Source organism: Melanotaenia boesemani, chromosome 24 (assembly GCF_017639745.1).
Source record: "Melanotaenia boesemani isolate fMelBoe1 chromosome 24, fMelBoe1.pri, whole genome shotgun sequence".
In the NCBI taxonomy this organism is placed as follows: Eukaryota; Metazoa; Chordata; class Actinopteri; order Atheriniformes; family Melanotaeniidae; genus Melanotaenia; species Melanotaenia boesemani.
In genome coordinates, this window is record NC_055705.1 from 16276890 (window position 1) to 16294725 (window position 17836).

General features: G+C 39.8%; 2 protein-coding genes across 4 annotated transcripts in view; one reads left to right on the plus strand and one right to left on the minus strand.

The window, feature by feature from the left end:
- raph1b (Ras association (RalGDS/AF-6) and pleckstrin homology domains 1b) overlaps positions 1–12201 on the minus strand; it is a 45111-nt gene extending 32910 nt beyond the window's left edge. For all 3 annotated transcript variants that reach the window (XM_041979165.1, XM_041979164.1, XM_041979163.1), the window contains exons 1-2: positions 11927–12201; positions 301–385 (exon numbers count right to left, since the gene is read on the minus strand). The gene's annotated coding sequence lies outside the window, so the exon portion shown is untranslated. The remainder of the gene's footprint in view (positions 1–300; positions 386–11926) is intronic.
- A 1943-nt stretch (positions 12202–14144) lies between these two features.
- On the plus strand, positions 14145–17830 carry si:dkey-1h24.6. The gene is made up of 4 exons (XM_041978302.1): positions 14145–14470; positions 15203–15526; positions 15627–15787; positions 17357–17830. Exons 1-4 carry the CDS (start codon positions 14332–14334, stop codon positions 17462–17464), a joined length of 732 nt encoding a protein of 243 aa, XP_041834236.1. The 5' UTR covers positions 14145–14331; the 3' UTR covers positions 17465–17830.
- Positions 17831–17836: the final 6 nt, after the last annotated feature.

Genomic DNA, 17836 nt, shown 5'->3' on the forward strand with positions numbered 1-17836 from the left:
CTTACGTGGACCCTCTAAGTCAGATTGCATGCAGCAAATGTAAAGCAGTGCAAAGACCGAAGATGATTGTTTGATCACATGGTGCTTCAGACATGCATGTTGGCGGCACGGCAATAAAGCCTGGCACCTGAGACCACCTTAAATATAAATTCCTTGGAATCTCTGTGACATTTGCGCAAGAAGGTGGGAGCCTTGCAAAGCTTACTGGCAGCAGCGTCAATGCTGCATTTAAATCCGAATTCCCATTACCATTTATTACCCACAAAAAGCATACTCACTTCAGTTTACAAGAACTCTTACCTCTGAAGTGGGTTTCCCTTCTTCCTACTGAGGTTAAAGGTCAGATGAAACCGCCACTCCACTCTGCGGCTGGGGCTTTTATCCCCTGGAAAAAGAGGAAAAACAAAATCTATCAGTCATACTTCGGCGTCTATTTTGAGCCTGCAGAAGCTAAACACAACCTGTACTTCGGTCACCTCATGAAGGCCATTAGTCAAACATTATGGATCGGGTTTGTTTGATGAACCGGCTACAGAAGAACTGAGAGACTAAGCAACTGTCAGAAAAATGCAGAAGATGAACTATGAAGGGTGCTTAAGCAAGGGACTCAACGGAGCACAGACAAAAGGACATGCACAGCCACAGAGACACTTATCTTAAAGCTCTGGAAGCAATCAAGCACAGTTCAATCTTTATTAGAAGCTATCTTCGTCGTTATTGCTAGATTAAAACAATTCAGCTGCAGAGGCCTTCGTTTCAGCTCAGCAAACACACACAACCTGCTTAATAAGCATGCTGCCTCCCCAGGCTAACCATTTCCAACATTAGTCAGAGTAAAAAACCTTGTCAAAACTCTTACGTGTGCATCGACTTCGACTCACAAGTCTGCAGGTTCTAACAACAATGACCAATTTTAAACATTTAAATGAATCATTAACTCACAAAAAACAGTCATAGTATGCTGACTCATACTATGAGTCCATTTTATCCCAAACTATCCAAAAGCTGAATCATAGCCTGGCTGTAGAAAAATAATGAAGGCATGTAAGGTAATAGGAGATATAACTGTTATGAATCGGTGTGAGAGGTAGGCAGCCAATGTTGTGGTTAACTACCCAGAAGCTATTCCTGCTGGTCTCAGCTGTTCCTTTCGTTTTTCTACACACCAACAGTTGTTCAGCTGCAGCATGTGGCCCCTCTCCAGGCAAAACAAACCAAAAAAAAAATAAAGAAGAAAAGTAAGTCCCTACAAGTGTGTTATGATAGCAAACAGACTCCTGATAACAAAAGAACAAAATGACACGGTGTCATCCTTGCAGAAAGGAGCACATTTACCTGCTTTGATTACAGGTCAACCCAACACCCTCCATCTCTCTATTGCAATTTGCACACACAAAGTTAACCATGTGATATCACTCCATCAACACGAGGCTATTGAGCAGGTGTGGCAGTGACACATGGGGCTTTGCAGCTGCAGCGAACACAGTTGCTTCAGTCACAACAGTGCAGGAGCCGGCGAGCAGCTGCTCTACTGCTGAAAACAAAGGCATGCCTGCGACACATGCACACAGACAAATATGACCGACTTATGACCAAGAGGCAATGGCTGTACAAAGATCAGGGCAACACACACTCCTCACTAAATCCTTTAAACTTAAATGGTAAAAGAGGGGCCCAAAAAGTGCCCCTTGTATAACCGTTAGCTTCACATGGCCTACACTAGTGCCCCACTTCAACAACAGACTAAAAGGAAACACAGAGTCTAGTGTAGTGGACACAGGTGTGTCCTTGTCCACATTAACAGCTCTCCTTCACGGCGGCTCATTTCCTGTCGGGGCAGGAAGTGGGAAGGAGGGCAGGGCGCTGAACTAGCAGGAGTGATGATGATGTCACAGCGGGAAATAAAGGCAGGATTGTTGAAGGGGAAGTACAGCGAACGAAAAAGCAGGGCCAAGCTCACCGCCTGGTGCGTGAGCATTTTGCTACTGTACTGTCAATCTGAGTCTTCAGTTTGACCCACAGTCTTAACAACAGAATATATGTTGTGCCATGTTTAGATGGCATTTGTGTTGCCAAAGCAACAGGAAGAACTTAACTGCAGCACACAATGCATTACAATAGGGCCTTAAAATACATGGTGACGCCACAAAGTTCACATATGAATGCTGTAAAATGGCAATCCCCCCATTATTGTTTGTCTTAACAGGATCATATCTGGAAATGTGACACATTTACAACACAAAATAGATCAACTCCCTAGTTTACCAATGATCTGTGTAACACTGGCTCAAACCAGACATAAATGAATTAAAAGCAGCCCCTAACATTGTAATCTGGTTTCAGAAAAAAACAAAGGCATTTAGCAGTGACCCTGAGCATTCCTGTAATGGCACTGAGGTAACCCATCAGTCAGCTGACTGATGCTGATCCTCGCTCTGAAGATGCATTAATATTGATCAGTGCATTGCTTTTCCTCCAAATCGAGTGCAGCTGCTTCCATTCTCGGGCAATGGCCTGTCTGACCTCTGATTTCCAAAGTTGTTGGCTTTCAAGTGTGAAAAATCAACTCAAGTTAAAATATTACTGCTCCACTGTCCGAAAGATGTTACAGAGGTTGTGTTTTTCTTCAGTGTGATATTTGAGGCATTCAGCGCATGAAAAGAAGTTACTCCCTCCAACAGAGGACATTGCTTCTCAACAGTCTGATGCTTCATTTAGGCTCTACACTAATTACACATACAGAAAGATCCTCCTGTCCGTCTTCTGCGTTCTTTACACATGCATATTATGGTCTGTTTGCAGATATGTACCAAGACATGTTTGATAATGACGTACTTATTTATGTACGTAAAGGGAGAATAAATGAGCTTTAAAATGTTTTATTTTATAGGCCAGCCTTTTTCGCTTTTACTCAATAACGTCAAAATAAAACATACTCAATAATTGACCAGAAGGCTAGTTAACACAAATTGCAAAAAAAACAACAACACAGTGGCTGTCCTGAACTCTGCCCTCTCTGAACAATCAGCTTACCATTTATTTATTTATTTTTCCCTTAAAATTCTTCTGACTCATTATGATGGTACACTGACATTTTGTACATACCTGGAGCCGTTGTTGACCGGCAGCATCCAGAAGCTACTTTTTTCCTCAGACCATTTTGCTTTACAGCACCAGAAACTGGATATCAACACACTAGCCATTTTAAACGCACACCATGGTTAATTTAGTAAAGAAATGCAAGAGGACGTTATTGGAAGAAGCGAGGAAAAGCAGAAAAAGTGACAGCAAGAGATAAAAGAAGAGTCAGCATCAAACTGGCTTTTACTGGCTTAAGGGCTCAGAGAAGAGACAGGATGCAAGACGGATGCTAATCATTAGGGGGGCACTCAATGCAAAATCCTGCTCAAAACGTTCACTGCACAAGGATTACTGCCATCTAGTGGTAAAGATGGACACAGCATGTTGTGAATGTGCGATGGATGTCAATGGCCAAAATTCTTCCAAACATACATGTTGTCAATTTTGAGTGGATCCAACAGCCTCAGGAGCAGTGATGAAGGAACTACAGGTAACTACTTCAAAGTTATATACATGCGTACTGTCTTCTTCTATGGTCCTTTTAAGGCGTTACTTATCCCAAACGACACCCCAAGCCGGTACTGCAGTTTTAAAGCTCAGAGTCTTATCACTTTACACACATGGGTATTTGTCCGTTTATAGACATCGTAGTAAAAATAGTGGCAAATACATCAGCTGCTATGAATGAGGACCCACAGAAAGTAGATATAAATGACTCATTCTAAGAGAATAAAAACACAACACTTATTTTAGTAAAATAATTAGATACCAATAGAAACACAGTTTTTAATGAGAGATAAAATTTTTCTATAATTGACCTTTGATTTTGTGACACACTGAACCTTTAATACAAGGTCTTGGCTGCTTTTTTGCTTGATAATAACAATTATACCAAGTTTTATTGACTTAATTTGAAAGTATATGGACTTAATGACAAAACCTTCAATATCTAAAGTAAATCCATTAGCTGAGACCAAACGGACAACCTGCTGTTAGGAGTTTCAGCCAGTGATAAAGATGTTATTTCACTAAACTACTACGATCATTTATTTCTAGCTTTGTTCACGCAGACACGGTGATGTCTGGATACGATTACAGGAGCTCATCTCTTCTCCTCAGTGGGATTCTCTACGCTCCGTGCAGAGAGCACTTGCCTCTGGAAAAACCACACATGGTGGGAATTATGGAATATTGCTGTGTCAGGAATGTTCCCACGATGGCCAGTGGGATCTAATGGAGGTCCCACTGGCTGGCAAGTTACCAGTGGGGTTTACTGGTAATTACACACACGTACAGAGTTACATGATGAAATGCCTTTTGTGTTAGTGTACATTTGGCCTCGTTTCTCATGTGTTGGATCAAAACAGTCCTTTGTGGGGGGGCGTTTGTGCACAGTTTTCATAACCGCAAAGGAAATCTGTGCACTCTGAAACCTCATCATTAGTGCAGCTTGAGCACAGCTGATCAGCTTAAAGACAGAAATCTCACTCCTTATTTACACGGTTTCATTTCAATAATCTCTAAGCGGACATGATCACCAGAAGAGAGGGGGTCAAGCTGGCAAACCACAAATATGACAGTGACCCTTGACTCAGCTTGACTCAGTCATTGTGCCAAGCCAGGGCCAGGTCACGATTTACTCACAGGGAAGAGTTGGCTGTGAGGCATGTGGGCCAAAATAATCAGGAATCACTAGAGAGTGAAGATCAGCTTTGCAGAGAGGGATTAGCAAGCTACTCATCCACAAACTTAACCCAGAAACTCGGTCAATAGAGTCTTGCAGTCACTTTCAGAGCTGCCAGGGTATTAGTCAATGAGATTTGGAGAGAGGCGGTCACACATGCACACACACGGCACTGTTTCATGAGATGAAGCTTGTAGGTTTGAGTTACTGTCAAGGGATTCTGTTGCAAAATTGTGCCAATCCACTTCTACCACAGCAAGCACGGCTGTTTTCGCTGGCTGGATTCTCTCTGCATTGTAGGTCACAGCAGTGAAACTCTAGATTCCTTCGCTGTCCTGGATGAACCCTGACGTAAAAAAGAATAGTGGAGCAGCCTGCCAACATCAGGCTGTTACAGTACATGCAGAGCACCAGATAGAAGCGTGTGAAACAGTGCGATTTCCAGACATTGGCAGAGGACATGAGGAAAATGAACAATGAACTCAGTGTTTCCAATTGGTCGTATTTCATATGACATCACCTACACTGAGCAATAGTTTTCAGTTTCTAAAGACTACATCTTCCCGATCAGCATTTCTCATTTCCACACTCTTCCTCACTTCCTTCCACCATTCTTCCCAGTAGTAGAGTTACCGGTGGCATGGTGCTGTGCACTGAGCCTTGTGGCCCTCAGCAATGTGACAAGGCCAGGCCGCTTTCCAACCCTTCACGTTTCACTTGCTTGAGGTTTCGCTGCCCGCTGAAGGACCGCCTGCAGAGAACATGAGCTGGGGTAACTTTCCTGCTTTGAATAAGAGTGTACTTAGAAGATCTAAAGGGGAAAAGTAGGCTACAGTGAATATTTAATGACAAAACAAGCTTCTCTAGCCTCAGTTTTTGGTGTAGTTTTTAGTTTGTGGCTTGAACTAAACACAGAAACACTTGAAACAGTTGGAAGATATAAATATTGTATGGGTGAACCTGTTTTTAAGTCCAATCTATGCATGCAGTGGTGGAGGGAAACTTTTGGAGTTACAGTTCAAGAGGAGGATAACAAAAAAGGCCATAGTACATCATTTTTTTCTTGTATATTTCTGTGGCATCTCTTGTGACCCACTGTTGAAGAAACAATTATTAGCCCATCTGATGTTAATAGAATTGTGTACAGTCTTTGCTGGATGACAGCCTGTAGTAATTTGTTATAGTTTTCAACAAGTGTCTGACATCTCCCGAGTAATCCCAGACCATTTTTCTTTGGAAAATCTCTCAAGCTGACTTTCTGGCATGGACATACATCTTCAGTTTAGACAAAGCAATGACCCAGACCCTTCTTTCTTCATGTTTCCTTCCATTCTGACAATATGCACAGTTCCAGACGCACAGACACATCACCACAGCATAATACTGCCACCCTCGTATTTTACTGTGGGGAAGGTGTTCTTTGGGTTATACGCCTCTTCCGTCTTTTTGCAAACGTAAGCAATGTCTCTATGACCAAAGAGTTCTATTTTTAGGGTCTTTAGACACATCTCTTACTAGTTTTCTTTCCAGGGCCTTTGAAATATTTGAATTCCTACCTCTGCTATGCTTGTTCTGTACTGTGTGTCTCTGTTATAATTTCTTGAAGGTACTTCTTACTTCAGTTCTTGATAGAAAACACTGATGGCTTCCTTTCCCTGCTTTGTGAGCATCAACAATTAGTTTCCTCAAGCCCAAACTGATTTCTTTTGTTTTTGGCAATAGATTTCTTTTTTAAGTGACAACTCAAACCATCATTAAAGTTTTTATACTACGTGTAAATCCTGAGACAACCCTCAGTTTTATCTTGATTTGAGAAGCATTGAGCAGAGCTAAATTAAAGCAACAGCATTTATTCTATAGCTCAATAAAAGATCAGTTCTTAAGAGGGCTTTGTTATTTCTGAATTAGATTTACTATTGTTTGAAAGTTGGAAAAACTGTCGAAAAAAATGTTGAGAAATGCTTGTTCTGTTAAAAAAAAGCACTTAGGGGGGCTAATAGTGTTGTTCTCAAGTGTACCTGGAAACTGATTGCAAATTAATTACATGAACGAAAAAGGTATATAGCTTGCTGATAGAAAAAAGTTACATAAATTCACTTTGTTTGCTCAAATGACTCAGAATGACTCAGTCTCGTGTCAAAATATGCACAAACATAAAAGGAGATGCTACAAAATAGCACTATCTGCTGCAACTAAGCCCTCAACTTTCTCCGATAGTCTCATAACGCTGCCGTTATTAGTGCTTTCCAAGCAGTAAATAAAGCTAAATCCTCAGAGGATTTCACTGGAATGCAACCCAGAGGTCAACAATTACAAAAAGCAACTGTACAAGCTGCTCTAAACAGAGGTCATCTAAACATTTTGACCCAGGAGGCAGGCATTTCACAGCGGGGCGAGAGGAAACAAAACAATTTAATTTGTTTGCATTTGTGTGTGACGTTTCTTTCTCAAACTCCATCTATGCTGAACCGTAATCTGGGTGTCCTGAGAGATGGCCAAAAGCCAAACAAACAGCCTCTCTGGATGCAAATGAACACACGGACCCCGAAAATGCTGTTGTGGTTTCATGAGAACTGAGTGAACTTGGCTCAGGCATGGAGCAGAGAGGACGTGCTGCTCGTGGCTGTGCTAATGTTTATCCCAGGCTCTTTGTTGCAAAGCACTGGCCATTTAATTCAGTTCAATAGATGATAAAATAGTGCATGTGAAAGCAATCCAGGGAGTAAAGTATAAATCCACTTTCTCCATTTGCATGCAGTAATTCTTATACCAGACAGCTCGTACATCAGCTCAAGTCTATAATATATTTTCTATACAGCAGGCACTGTGGCCACATGTATATTTCCTCTGAGCTAGCATTTTCTGTGCTCTTAATACTACCTACTCTGTCTGAGGCACCCCAGCTTGACTTTAGCACTCTGTCATCTCAAGTCAGACTCTAAAGGACATCCATCCACAAGTGAAAAACCACACCATCCATCAACCCACACACTGCTGCAGAGCTTAAGCTGGACTTGTGAAAAAAGAAACTAAAAACCATAAATCAACATCTCCACCTCCACTTTTTCCTCGCCGACATCCGATGCAGCAGTTGGAATTACAGCCACGAATTCCCACTGGGATGAAATTCTATTTCTCAAGATCAGGTTCAGGGTGATTACTCAACTGTGCAAAGCTTAACTTAAAAGACAGGTGCACAAAAACCCAACCCCCCTCAAGGCTTCAACTGGCTCAGGTGTTGATCATGCCGAGTACATGTGTGCAGGAGAGCAACAATCAATGCGACGTGCTCAACAAAAGCCCAAATTTTTAAACAGATTCCTGTGTCTCCAGTCACTTCTGCAGTCATGAATGAAACAAAACATCTACAGTAAGAATCAACCACAATAAGAGTCACAGTGATTAAAAGCTGCCGAAGGAATAGATGACATTAAAGAAACATTTTTTGCCCACTGGCCTGAATGGGGTGGTAAACTGAAGCATTTAACATGGGTTTAATTGTAAATCTCATAAGGACTGACTGAATGGACCATTTTGTTACTCAGAACCAAAATGCCAGAGATCCAATTGTAGGTCTGTCCTTGCAGTTTGCATCTTCAGCAGTGCTTATTTGTCCATGTGCTGCAGTGCACCTGCCAAACAAGGACCAAGATTATGCATGGCCCAAAAGCAGAGGAGGAGAGGCGGATGGCCTCCTTCTGCCTCCTCCAATCAGTGGTGCTGCATTTAGAAAACAGGCTGCAGGGTCAGTCCATTCATTGCTTTAGTTCAGGACTTCACATTTTACTTGTGTAGCATTAAAATCGTCAGAAAAAGCCTTTTTCTAAGATATTTCCTTGTAAGAGAACAGAAAACAATCTTTACCAAAAGAAAAGGTCACATCTGGATCTCAAATGGTTGATTTCCAGTAATACAGGGCACTGACCTAAGTCTCTGATATATATATATATATATAAAAGGCCAACAGGAAGAGGAACTTGCTATCTGGATCAGTAGATGTTTTGCAGGCTAAAGGCAGGCTGACTAGCCATTTGTCTTTGTTTTCAAATGGCAGGGGCAGCTGCCACCAAAGGTCAGCAAAATGTTACAAGAACAAGGCCCTATACAGGCCAGGGCCACGTGCCTCTGACAAGGCAGGCCTACACTCTTCTCTTGCATTTTCTCACACACACACAAAGCTCCAATCTTGTTGCCATCAAGGAGGTGCTGCACCCTGATGCAGCTGGTGTTTTTCAGTTTAGACTCCTTTCCCCAGCCTGAGCCGTGGCATCTCCTGCAAGTGCAGAACTATCAGGTTGCAGTCTCCCTTCCAGCTCTCCATCAGGGTGAGCTGCGTTTGAAGTACCATCCCCTCCCACCCACACCCCCGGCTGTAACACAACCTGGGTAAACTTACACCCACCACCGTCGGCACCCCAAGCCTCATCTTTGGAGCTTTTGTGCAGAGAGGTCTCATGCCCAGCGATTTCGGGGGGGGGGGTGGGAATGGACACTGAGGCAGCAAAGTGCTGACAGACGTACAGGCAAGCAAGTCTGAGATGCTACACACACAAAAACCAGGAACAGCTTTTGAATCCATCTTTGTAAATGCATGCAGTGTCTCAGGATCGTTCCTCAGGCCTAACTGTTTTTCTCATCTTATCAACAAGCTCCAGGGGAAATCATAGCTACAACAAAAAGAAGACTGATGGAGGGATAAAAATAAGAGTTTTTTTTTCACCTTTAGTCTTGTGGGCAAACAAGATAGCATGGGTAAATGATTAAACCATAAGTCTGGTCACATGTTATCCTCCTTATTTTTCCTCTTAATGGTCCCAAAAAAAGAAAGCAGGCTGTAGAATAAAACTTACAAATGCTTCCAAACAGTAAGAAACCCCCTAACATGTGTTTTACCTCCATGGCTGGAAATGTAATCCATGCTGGACTTTTTATGACTAAGCTGTGTACCATGCTGCCTGGATGCACCGACTTGGACTTTTTCTGTTGAATAGTATTTCAACAACTGCAATGTTCCAAGTGAGCCCAAACCACAGGCCTGAAAAGCTACCACCAACATCAAAAACAGACTTTATCCTTTGTGTAACCAGCTCATAATCAAATTCTTAAGTAACACTTTCATAATAGGGCACATCAAAACAGAGCCCCCACTAACACTGACCAAAGAAATATGTCACAATGTGTTTGGGGCATCTCTGGCTAGATGAATGAAATCCGACTCCAAACTGATGCCATTTTTCTCTCTCAAGAAACACATGCTTAAAGGCATCTGCTTTAAGGGGGAGAAACCAGAGGACCAGTGGTTATTTTCAGCCCATTAACTGCACTGTTAACGAATGGGTCACATTGTTGCTGCACTGTCTCCATGCCCAGAATAATGTGCTTCTAGTCTGCTGCTTTGTGGATGCAAATCAAGCATGCCTTGAGGACACAGACGGTCTATTATAATGCCACTGTTGGGAATAAAGGCTGGGCCAAGTGGCTGCTTAGTGGCCTTTTTCTGGAAGAAAACGCTGTTTGTTTTGTTGTGTTCACCTATAAATTAAAGAGATATGGGCACAGATTGCTGAGCCAGCCCTCCACAGGGGCCAGAAGACAGAGTGGGCTTTAAGTTTTATGCCAGAGATATAATGGGTATTTAACAACCCAAATGAGATGCAAATGGAGATCCTTAAAATAGCAAAAGGAAATGCCCAAAAAGCTATAACAAACACAGTTACTGAATATTAATATATTAAGTGCATATTAAGTGCAAAAAGGAAACAAAATGACCAGAAAGAGAGAGAAAAAGATATACTAGCAATGGTTAATATTTAGACATGCAAATTAAGGTACACATTTAAATCTAAAACTTTGTAATGAACCAAACAGAGAAAAATAATGACATAAATTAATGCAATAAAAAGACTGCACAGCAGAACATATGGTCGTCAACGTTAGAAAAAAGGAGAACACGGGCTAAAAAAAAAAATCCACCTAATTTCCAAAGAGTTTTAATATGACCAAAATGAGACACAAATGAAGCTGAATGATGATAAAGTGATGCTGTAAAACGGCTGCAAGAGCTTTATCCGCCAGCCTTAGTAGTGTAAATAAAACACAAAATCTTTACTGGGTGAAAGTGTGGAGACACATGGCAGCCAGCCACAGGGCGGCATAGCAAGCACCTTCTCTACAAACCACCTTTGAACTCTACGGTCAGTAAAGAGGCAGATAGCAGGTAATTTATCATCATTTAAAAAGGACAGTGAACACAACATGAGCTCCAGCTCCAACTTTTCTACAAAGCTTCATTAAGGACCAACAAGGCCACAACAGAGTAATTTGGAAGACATGGGCTGAGGTTACTGGCTGAACTGGATGCGAGCTTTAAACTGGAGATAGCCACTGGTCAAACTGGCTTCATGTCATCCAATCTGCTACCGGCGGCGTCATCCAACAAAGGGAATTAAAACTATCTTCATAAGCCGCATTGAAGGAGTAGCTCACAACGAGCTGAACCCAAACACAAGCTCACTTATGTTACAGGTTGTTGAGGATATTTTATTTATTATTCCATAACTGCAGCAGCTAGAGGAAAACATTAGCACAATACCATCGGCCATTACCAGAAGCTGATAGCCTTCTCCTGCTGAACAGGGTGGAGACTAGCGGAGCATCTCTCTGTTCAGCTGGATGCGGAGAAGACAAATTAACTTCAGACATCCACGACAGCGTCTCCGAGTTCAGCTTTGGTAACAAATACAAATACATCACAACAATAGCGGAGGGTGAATTGTCACTCCCAGGAGAGCTGTGGCTCTTTTCCCAGTCGACCCAAACGCTGCACACCCTTTCTCCAAAAGAAAGGGATTGTTCAATGGCATACGGAGGCACACAAACACTCATCATTTAAACACCCTGCCACAGAAAAGACTTTATCAAAGAAACATTAACACATGCTTAAGTGGATATACCTAGTGGTTTAGATTTTTTAAGAAGTCAGATAGCTACTTCGTTTTCCTTCCCGAGGTCACAGTCTGGGATGGGCTGCCAACAAATGTCCAAATAAACTGGCATTTACGCTATTTATGACATTTCTCGTTTATGAATTTGTTTCATTAAGACGGAAGAAAACTGTGTTAGAAAATAAAAACGTGGCAGAACAGCAATAAAAATACTTACAGTGAAATGGGATTTACAAAGAGGGTCCTCTCTCTTTTTTTTTTGTTCTCCAATGGGAGTTATTATCCCTGCCAAGCGGGGAAAGAAGGAAAACTCCCAATACGATATCTGTAATTATCTATTTTAAATGGGAATCTATTCAAAACTAGCCATTGTCCTCATGTTTTCACACGCTGCCTCGCCTGCAATCCACAAATCTGCTCCCATTCCCATTCTTCCCTCCCGCAGCTGCCGAGGAGACACGCTGCGCGTCTCCGTCGTTTCCTGTCCAGCCCAGGAGCGGACGCTGCCTTCAGGGACAGTCGGAAATGTTTTATTTTAGAGCTGGCGAGGCATGACCTCGCTAGAATAAAAGACAGATGACCAAGAAAAGAAGAAGAATTAAAAAAAGAATAAAATAAAAAATAAAAAAGGAACGAAAGAAAGAAAAAAAAAACAATGTAACGCCATTCAGTTCCCAGACTTTTCTTTAAATAAAAAAATAAAAAAATAAACAAACTATTTAAAAGAGATAGTGTTGCAAGTATTAGAAAACGAGAAAAGAAAAAGAATATAAAAAAATCTGCATATTCCAGAAAATAAAGGAAAAACTAACTAAACCGATATCGCAATATTATACTAAATAAATAAATAAAAATATAAAAGAGCAAATTAATTCAAGAAACAATAAAGAAGAAGGAAAAAAAACAAAGCTGAAAAATGTTCAGAAAAATACAACAAAGAAGCAAATAACAACACAAAATATAAAAGGAGACCATGTTTCAGAAAAGTCAATAAAATATATAAAAAAACACAACAATAAAACAAACAAAACACATTTCACATGTGTAGAAATAACAAAGTGGCTTTAGAAAATTAACTGTCATGTTTGTTAATAATGTATTTTCTAAATTGTATTTTCTTTTGTTGCACATAACAGGGCCAAATAAACCCCCACAAGAAGAGTTATGATTTATTTTTTACATTCACTAAACTGCAACTGAACACAGCATCAAGCACCAAATTGCTTTTCACTACATTTAGTTCAATATAAATCTGGATGTATTGTTTATCACTTAAATATGTCAAGTGCTCCTAATGTAAAGCAGTCAGATTAGTGCACACTGGAGTTGCTGCTGATGCCCATCTAAAGCCTCCACCTCCCTCAGACAAGAGGCACACACTCCAGATTAGGAGATTATTGTTATCCATATGGACACATGGCATTACTAACCATTCAATCCCCCTCTCTCACTCATTTTTTTATTTGGACTTACTCACAGCCTTTTTTTTAAAAAAAAATGCTTTAATCCCCATTTCACAATCCCAAGTCTGTCACCATGTGTTGCCACATAACAAATATATTTCCCACCTTGTAATGGACTATCACTGGCACTATGTTCTGTAGTAAAAATATGATTTTATTAAACAACTTGTATATCTCACGTTGGAGACTTTATTAGCAGGCTGATGAGAATAAAGTACTTTGTTGCCATCTTGTGGACTTAAAAGTATCATGCACATCGCCCCGCCACTATTTAATTGATCTTTCACTAAAACCACCAGATTGAATCATCTGTATGGGAAAGTAACTGTCTTTCTCACCCTAGGGTTTAACCGTGCTCTGTATTTACATGAGCTTTACACAGTGACTCATACTACTTAGTTACAGTCTTATTCATTTCTCATAAGCTTTTGTTCTCTACCTGTCAGCATTTCCTGCAGTGACACCTTAGCAGTCAACAAATGTCAGTTAATCAAAGGGTTTAGTGACTTTTTCCACATGGTACCCAGACAGGTTTACTGTATTTTTGGTCAATTTTGTGTGGTTTTCATTATATTTTCACTGGTACAACAACCAGTCTTTGTTTGGTTATGTAAGATTTCTAATTGGTGATGAATCGAGGCAACAACAAGTAAAGGGTATCAGATTGTCATGTGTGTTTTTGTGCTGATCATTTTGTTTTAATTTCCTATAAAACTACATAATTACACAATATATCATAAAGCACAAAACTAAAATACTTTTAGTGCAGAAGAGAATTGTACACACACTGTTTAATTATATGCATCTGACAAAGAATAAGAGGATAAATAGCAGAACGGCTCTGCAACAACTCTTTGCTACAACTAAAATCTTTAATTGTCAACACATAGAGGTTACAAACTCAGGAAGAGAGCGGAAACTTCAGGGGAGGAGGCGTTTTCTACCACAGGATGTTTTCTCTCAAGAAGACTGTATTTGAGGTTCAGTCATCATGTAGGAGTGCTTCACTCAGAGGTAGGGTGAGGATATGAGGCATTAAAGCAAAAGGAAAGCATGCACGGAGCCACACTTGATGGTATCAGAGTAGCTGATCAGGTTCTTCTGCAGTGACAGCGAAGAGACTTATGGAGTTTGCTGCTTGAGCTTCAAGCTTTCAGTGATGAGGAAAAATCGCTGCATCGGAGATGAGTCCGTGCAAAAAAGAAAGACCATGATGGGAGTTTGCTGGATGCTCATGATCCTCCTGTGCTGTGTGTCGTCTCATGCTACTCAGTGTCCCCGCACCAATGCCAGCCGTGGTAAGCATAATTTTGACCATAAATGCTTATATATTTAAGATTAACAACCACTAAATGCAAATAATTGTGAGGAAACACAGTTAAAACTGTAAAAAGCTTTAGTATGTGTGAGTACAGCTAGTTAACACCCCAATTATCAGTGCTTTAAAACTCGTAAATGTTATTTATTGGTTCACTTAATCCTTAATATCTCGTAACGCTGTTTAAATGCATGTTTTCTGATGAGATAAGATAAATTTAATTGTTCTGAAGGAAATTTGTCTTGAGCGAAAATGTGCTGGTGCAACTGCAGCACATTAGTTAGACCACAAATTCAAACACACATGTACTATGTGGAGCGAGTGAATGTAAATAACATGTAAAGAACCGCAACCTGACTCAAATATCCCACTTGTACTGCAAATTTCTGTTTTTCATACTGAACGTGTCTGAAAGAGGTAAATGTGCTGATATCAAATAATTTCCATTGTGTGGGCGGAGTTGCACTGAAAAGACTGGTTTCAAAGCCTGAATTTCAGCGAGGAGAATTAAAATAAATAGACGAATCTTTTGCAGCAGCTGTATTTTAATGAAGTTTTTTTTTCCTTTGTCAAGTCATTGGTTAAAAAGATGCATGAAATGTTAGGCTGAAGTAGCTTTAAAATAACTTTGGAAAATTTAATTAATTAAATAAATTCAGAGACATTACTTTAGAAGATGTATGACGCTTCACTGTCACATTTTTCTCCACAGGGCAGCTGAAATCTTACTGTGTACCTGAACAGGGCCATATTTCTGTATTTGTGCCGTGTCCCAATGTGACCTCTGAGGAGAAAACATATAAACTTCTCAAACACCAGACGGTGATTCACAAATGCATGCTATCCAATGGAGAGACAAAAACCTGTGAAGCCCAGAATGGTTCACAGGTGGATGTGCAATTCAAAAATAAGGAGAAATCCCCAGGTTTCACAGCAAATGTCACAGGTCAAGCAATCTATACATGTGAGGCCGAGCTCGATTACCCTCCTCCCTTCATAAAAATACCAAGTGAACAGGTGGTCATTGTCACAGAAGGTAAATACACTAAAAAGAGATTCTAAGATATGAAGCAAATGTATAATTGTGGGTGATTACAGTGAAATCTGCAAAACAATCATGTATGTATTTCTTCCAGGATGTTGCTGCCAGTGTAATAAAACCAACCATAATGACACAAGAGATGTAAAAGAACCAGAAAGAAGACAAAACCAAAAGTTTCTATGGATCTGGATTACAGTGGTTGTACTTCTCAGCACCTACGGCCTGGCAGTCACCATTGTAGCATTTATCATTTGGGTAAGATGGCATATAAACTAATTCACATTTTCCTTATCTGGTTTTACGTCTGACACATTATCATGTCTCGAAATTGGTAAAAAGTCCCTTTTAGGTCCTTATAAGATTCATAATAACATATCATCTAAGACTAATAGCAGCCACACAAACATTACATGAAAATTAACAATTTCCTGGAATTTTTTTTTTTTTTTTTTGCTTTATAAAGATTTAAACCTATTTAATTATGGATTTTTTCTCACTCAAGTATGGAATTTTTCAACTACTTGATCTAAAGCCAGTTCATAAACCCTATATTATCCCCTTTTTAGCAGCTAAACATGGATTTGTTGGCTTCCCATCTGGAACAGTGCTACAAGTTAAGATTTATCTAATTTAAAAGAAAAGAAAATGCCCATAATTAGACTATTTGATTCCTTCTTATTTACATCAGTGCCACAAAGTGAACAAATGTATACTAAAACAGGTTTAGAGAAGAGGATGTATTTACCCTTAAGAGTTCATTTTGAGTCTTATAGCTGCTGTTTATATTCTGTTCTTTATTTACACTTTCCCCCGCCCCCCAAAAAAGTTATTACTATGTCTACATTTACGGAGCTGCTTTTAAATCTTTTACTCTGTATAATGACAAATATAAAGGCTTTTTATTCTATTCTATTCTATATAAGCTGTTTTGTATTTGGAAAAGTTCTGCAGTTTGTAGTTCGTGTCTTACTTTCCTTTTTTATGTAGATGTCGATGTGTAAAATATTTACAAAATGCTTGCCTGACAATTAGTTTGACACACCTTAATTAAAGAATTAACTCCTTACTAGACTATGCTATTTTGGACCAATCAGCTCAGACTGGCCTTCAAGAGGCATAAAACATGTTTTTTTTTCAAAATAACAATAAGCGCTGCAGCAACATACAACATAAAAAGTATTGTAAATAACACAATGTATAATAATATAGCTTTTTTTTATGACTTCAGATCTTAAATTGTATAATTAGTAGCTTTTAAATGCATCATTAAGGTATAAAAAAACTTCCTATAGTTAAAAAAATGTGTTAATGCTCGTCATTATATCAAAAGAATTAAATATTATCTTGCAGATGATACACATACATGATTAGGATTTAATCTCAGCTAACAAAATTAACATTTTTGGACATGTTTAAACATTTTTCTTCTAATAGTTTGAGTATCATTCAATTATAGTGGATGCTTTTGGCAACAATAGTGAAGAGAATATCAGATAATATGAGGATCCCATGCTGTAACAAAAACTTTTTAACGATAAACATGCTTCTTCGTCAAAACCTATGCATACTGCAAGGTCTACACGTTAACCATCACAAGCAGCCATATAAGGCATCACTAGATGGTCTCATTAACTTTAACAAATCTGTCAATAACTGGGAGATTTTTTTTCAATCTACCCATGAGTGTCTAGTTCTTAAATGCTGGCAACAGTAGTTGAAAAACTCCAAACTCTGCAACGTGTCTACTTCAAACTGTTTTTCTCTTATTGTAAATGAACCCATAAATAAAATCTTGTTGCTCATCTCTCCTCCTGTGTCTTGCAGTTCAAACTGAAGAGTGCTGATAGCCAAAACGACTACATCAACACCAAACCAGCAAAGCAACGCAAGAACAAAAACAAGGTTCAGAATCCCATACCGCGATACTTCTGATCGCTCACGCCTGGCTGGATCACAGCTACACTCCTACACGCTGGGAGATTTTAAGTAGAAGCTTATTGTCAACTTTATGTTTGATTTGTTTAGCAAGTTGATTTTGTTACTATAGAAATATTGTCTACACAGCAAAAGCAGCAGTTCCCGTAGAGTAGTGGGTGTATGACACAATAAAATAAGAAAAAAAAAAAAAAAAAGTTTCTGTTTTGCTCACTTCCTTTCTCACTCACTCACAGTCTCTGTCTCAGATTTGTTGTTGGGAACCCCTCTATTTGTGGTTGAAACAGAAGGTGGTGTCTGAATGAGGGGATTTAACCACATTTAAAGGGTTTTTACAACAAGTTGCCTTGTGGATCAACAGTGACCACA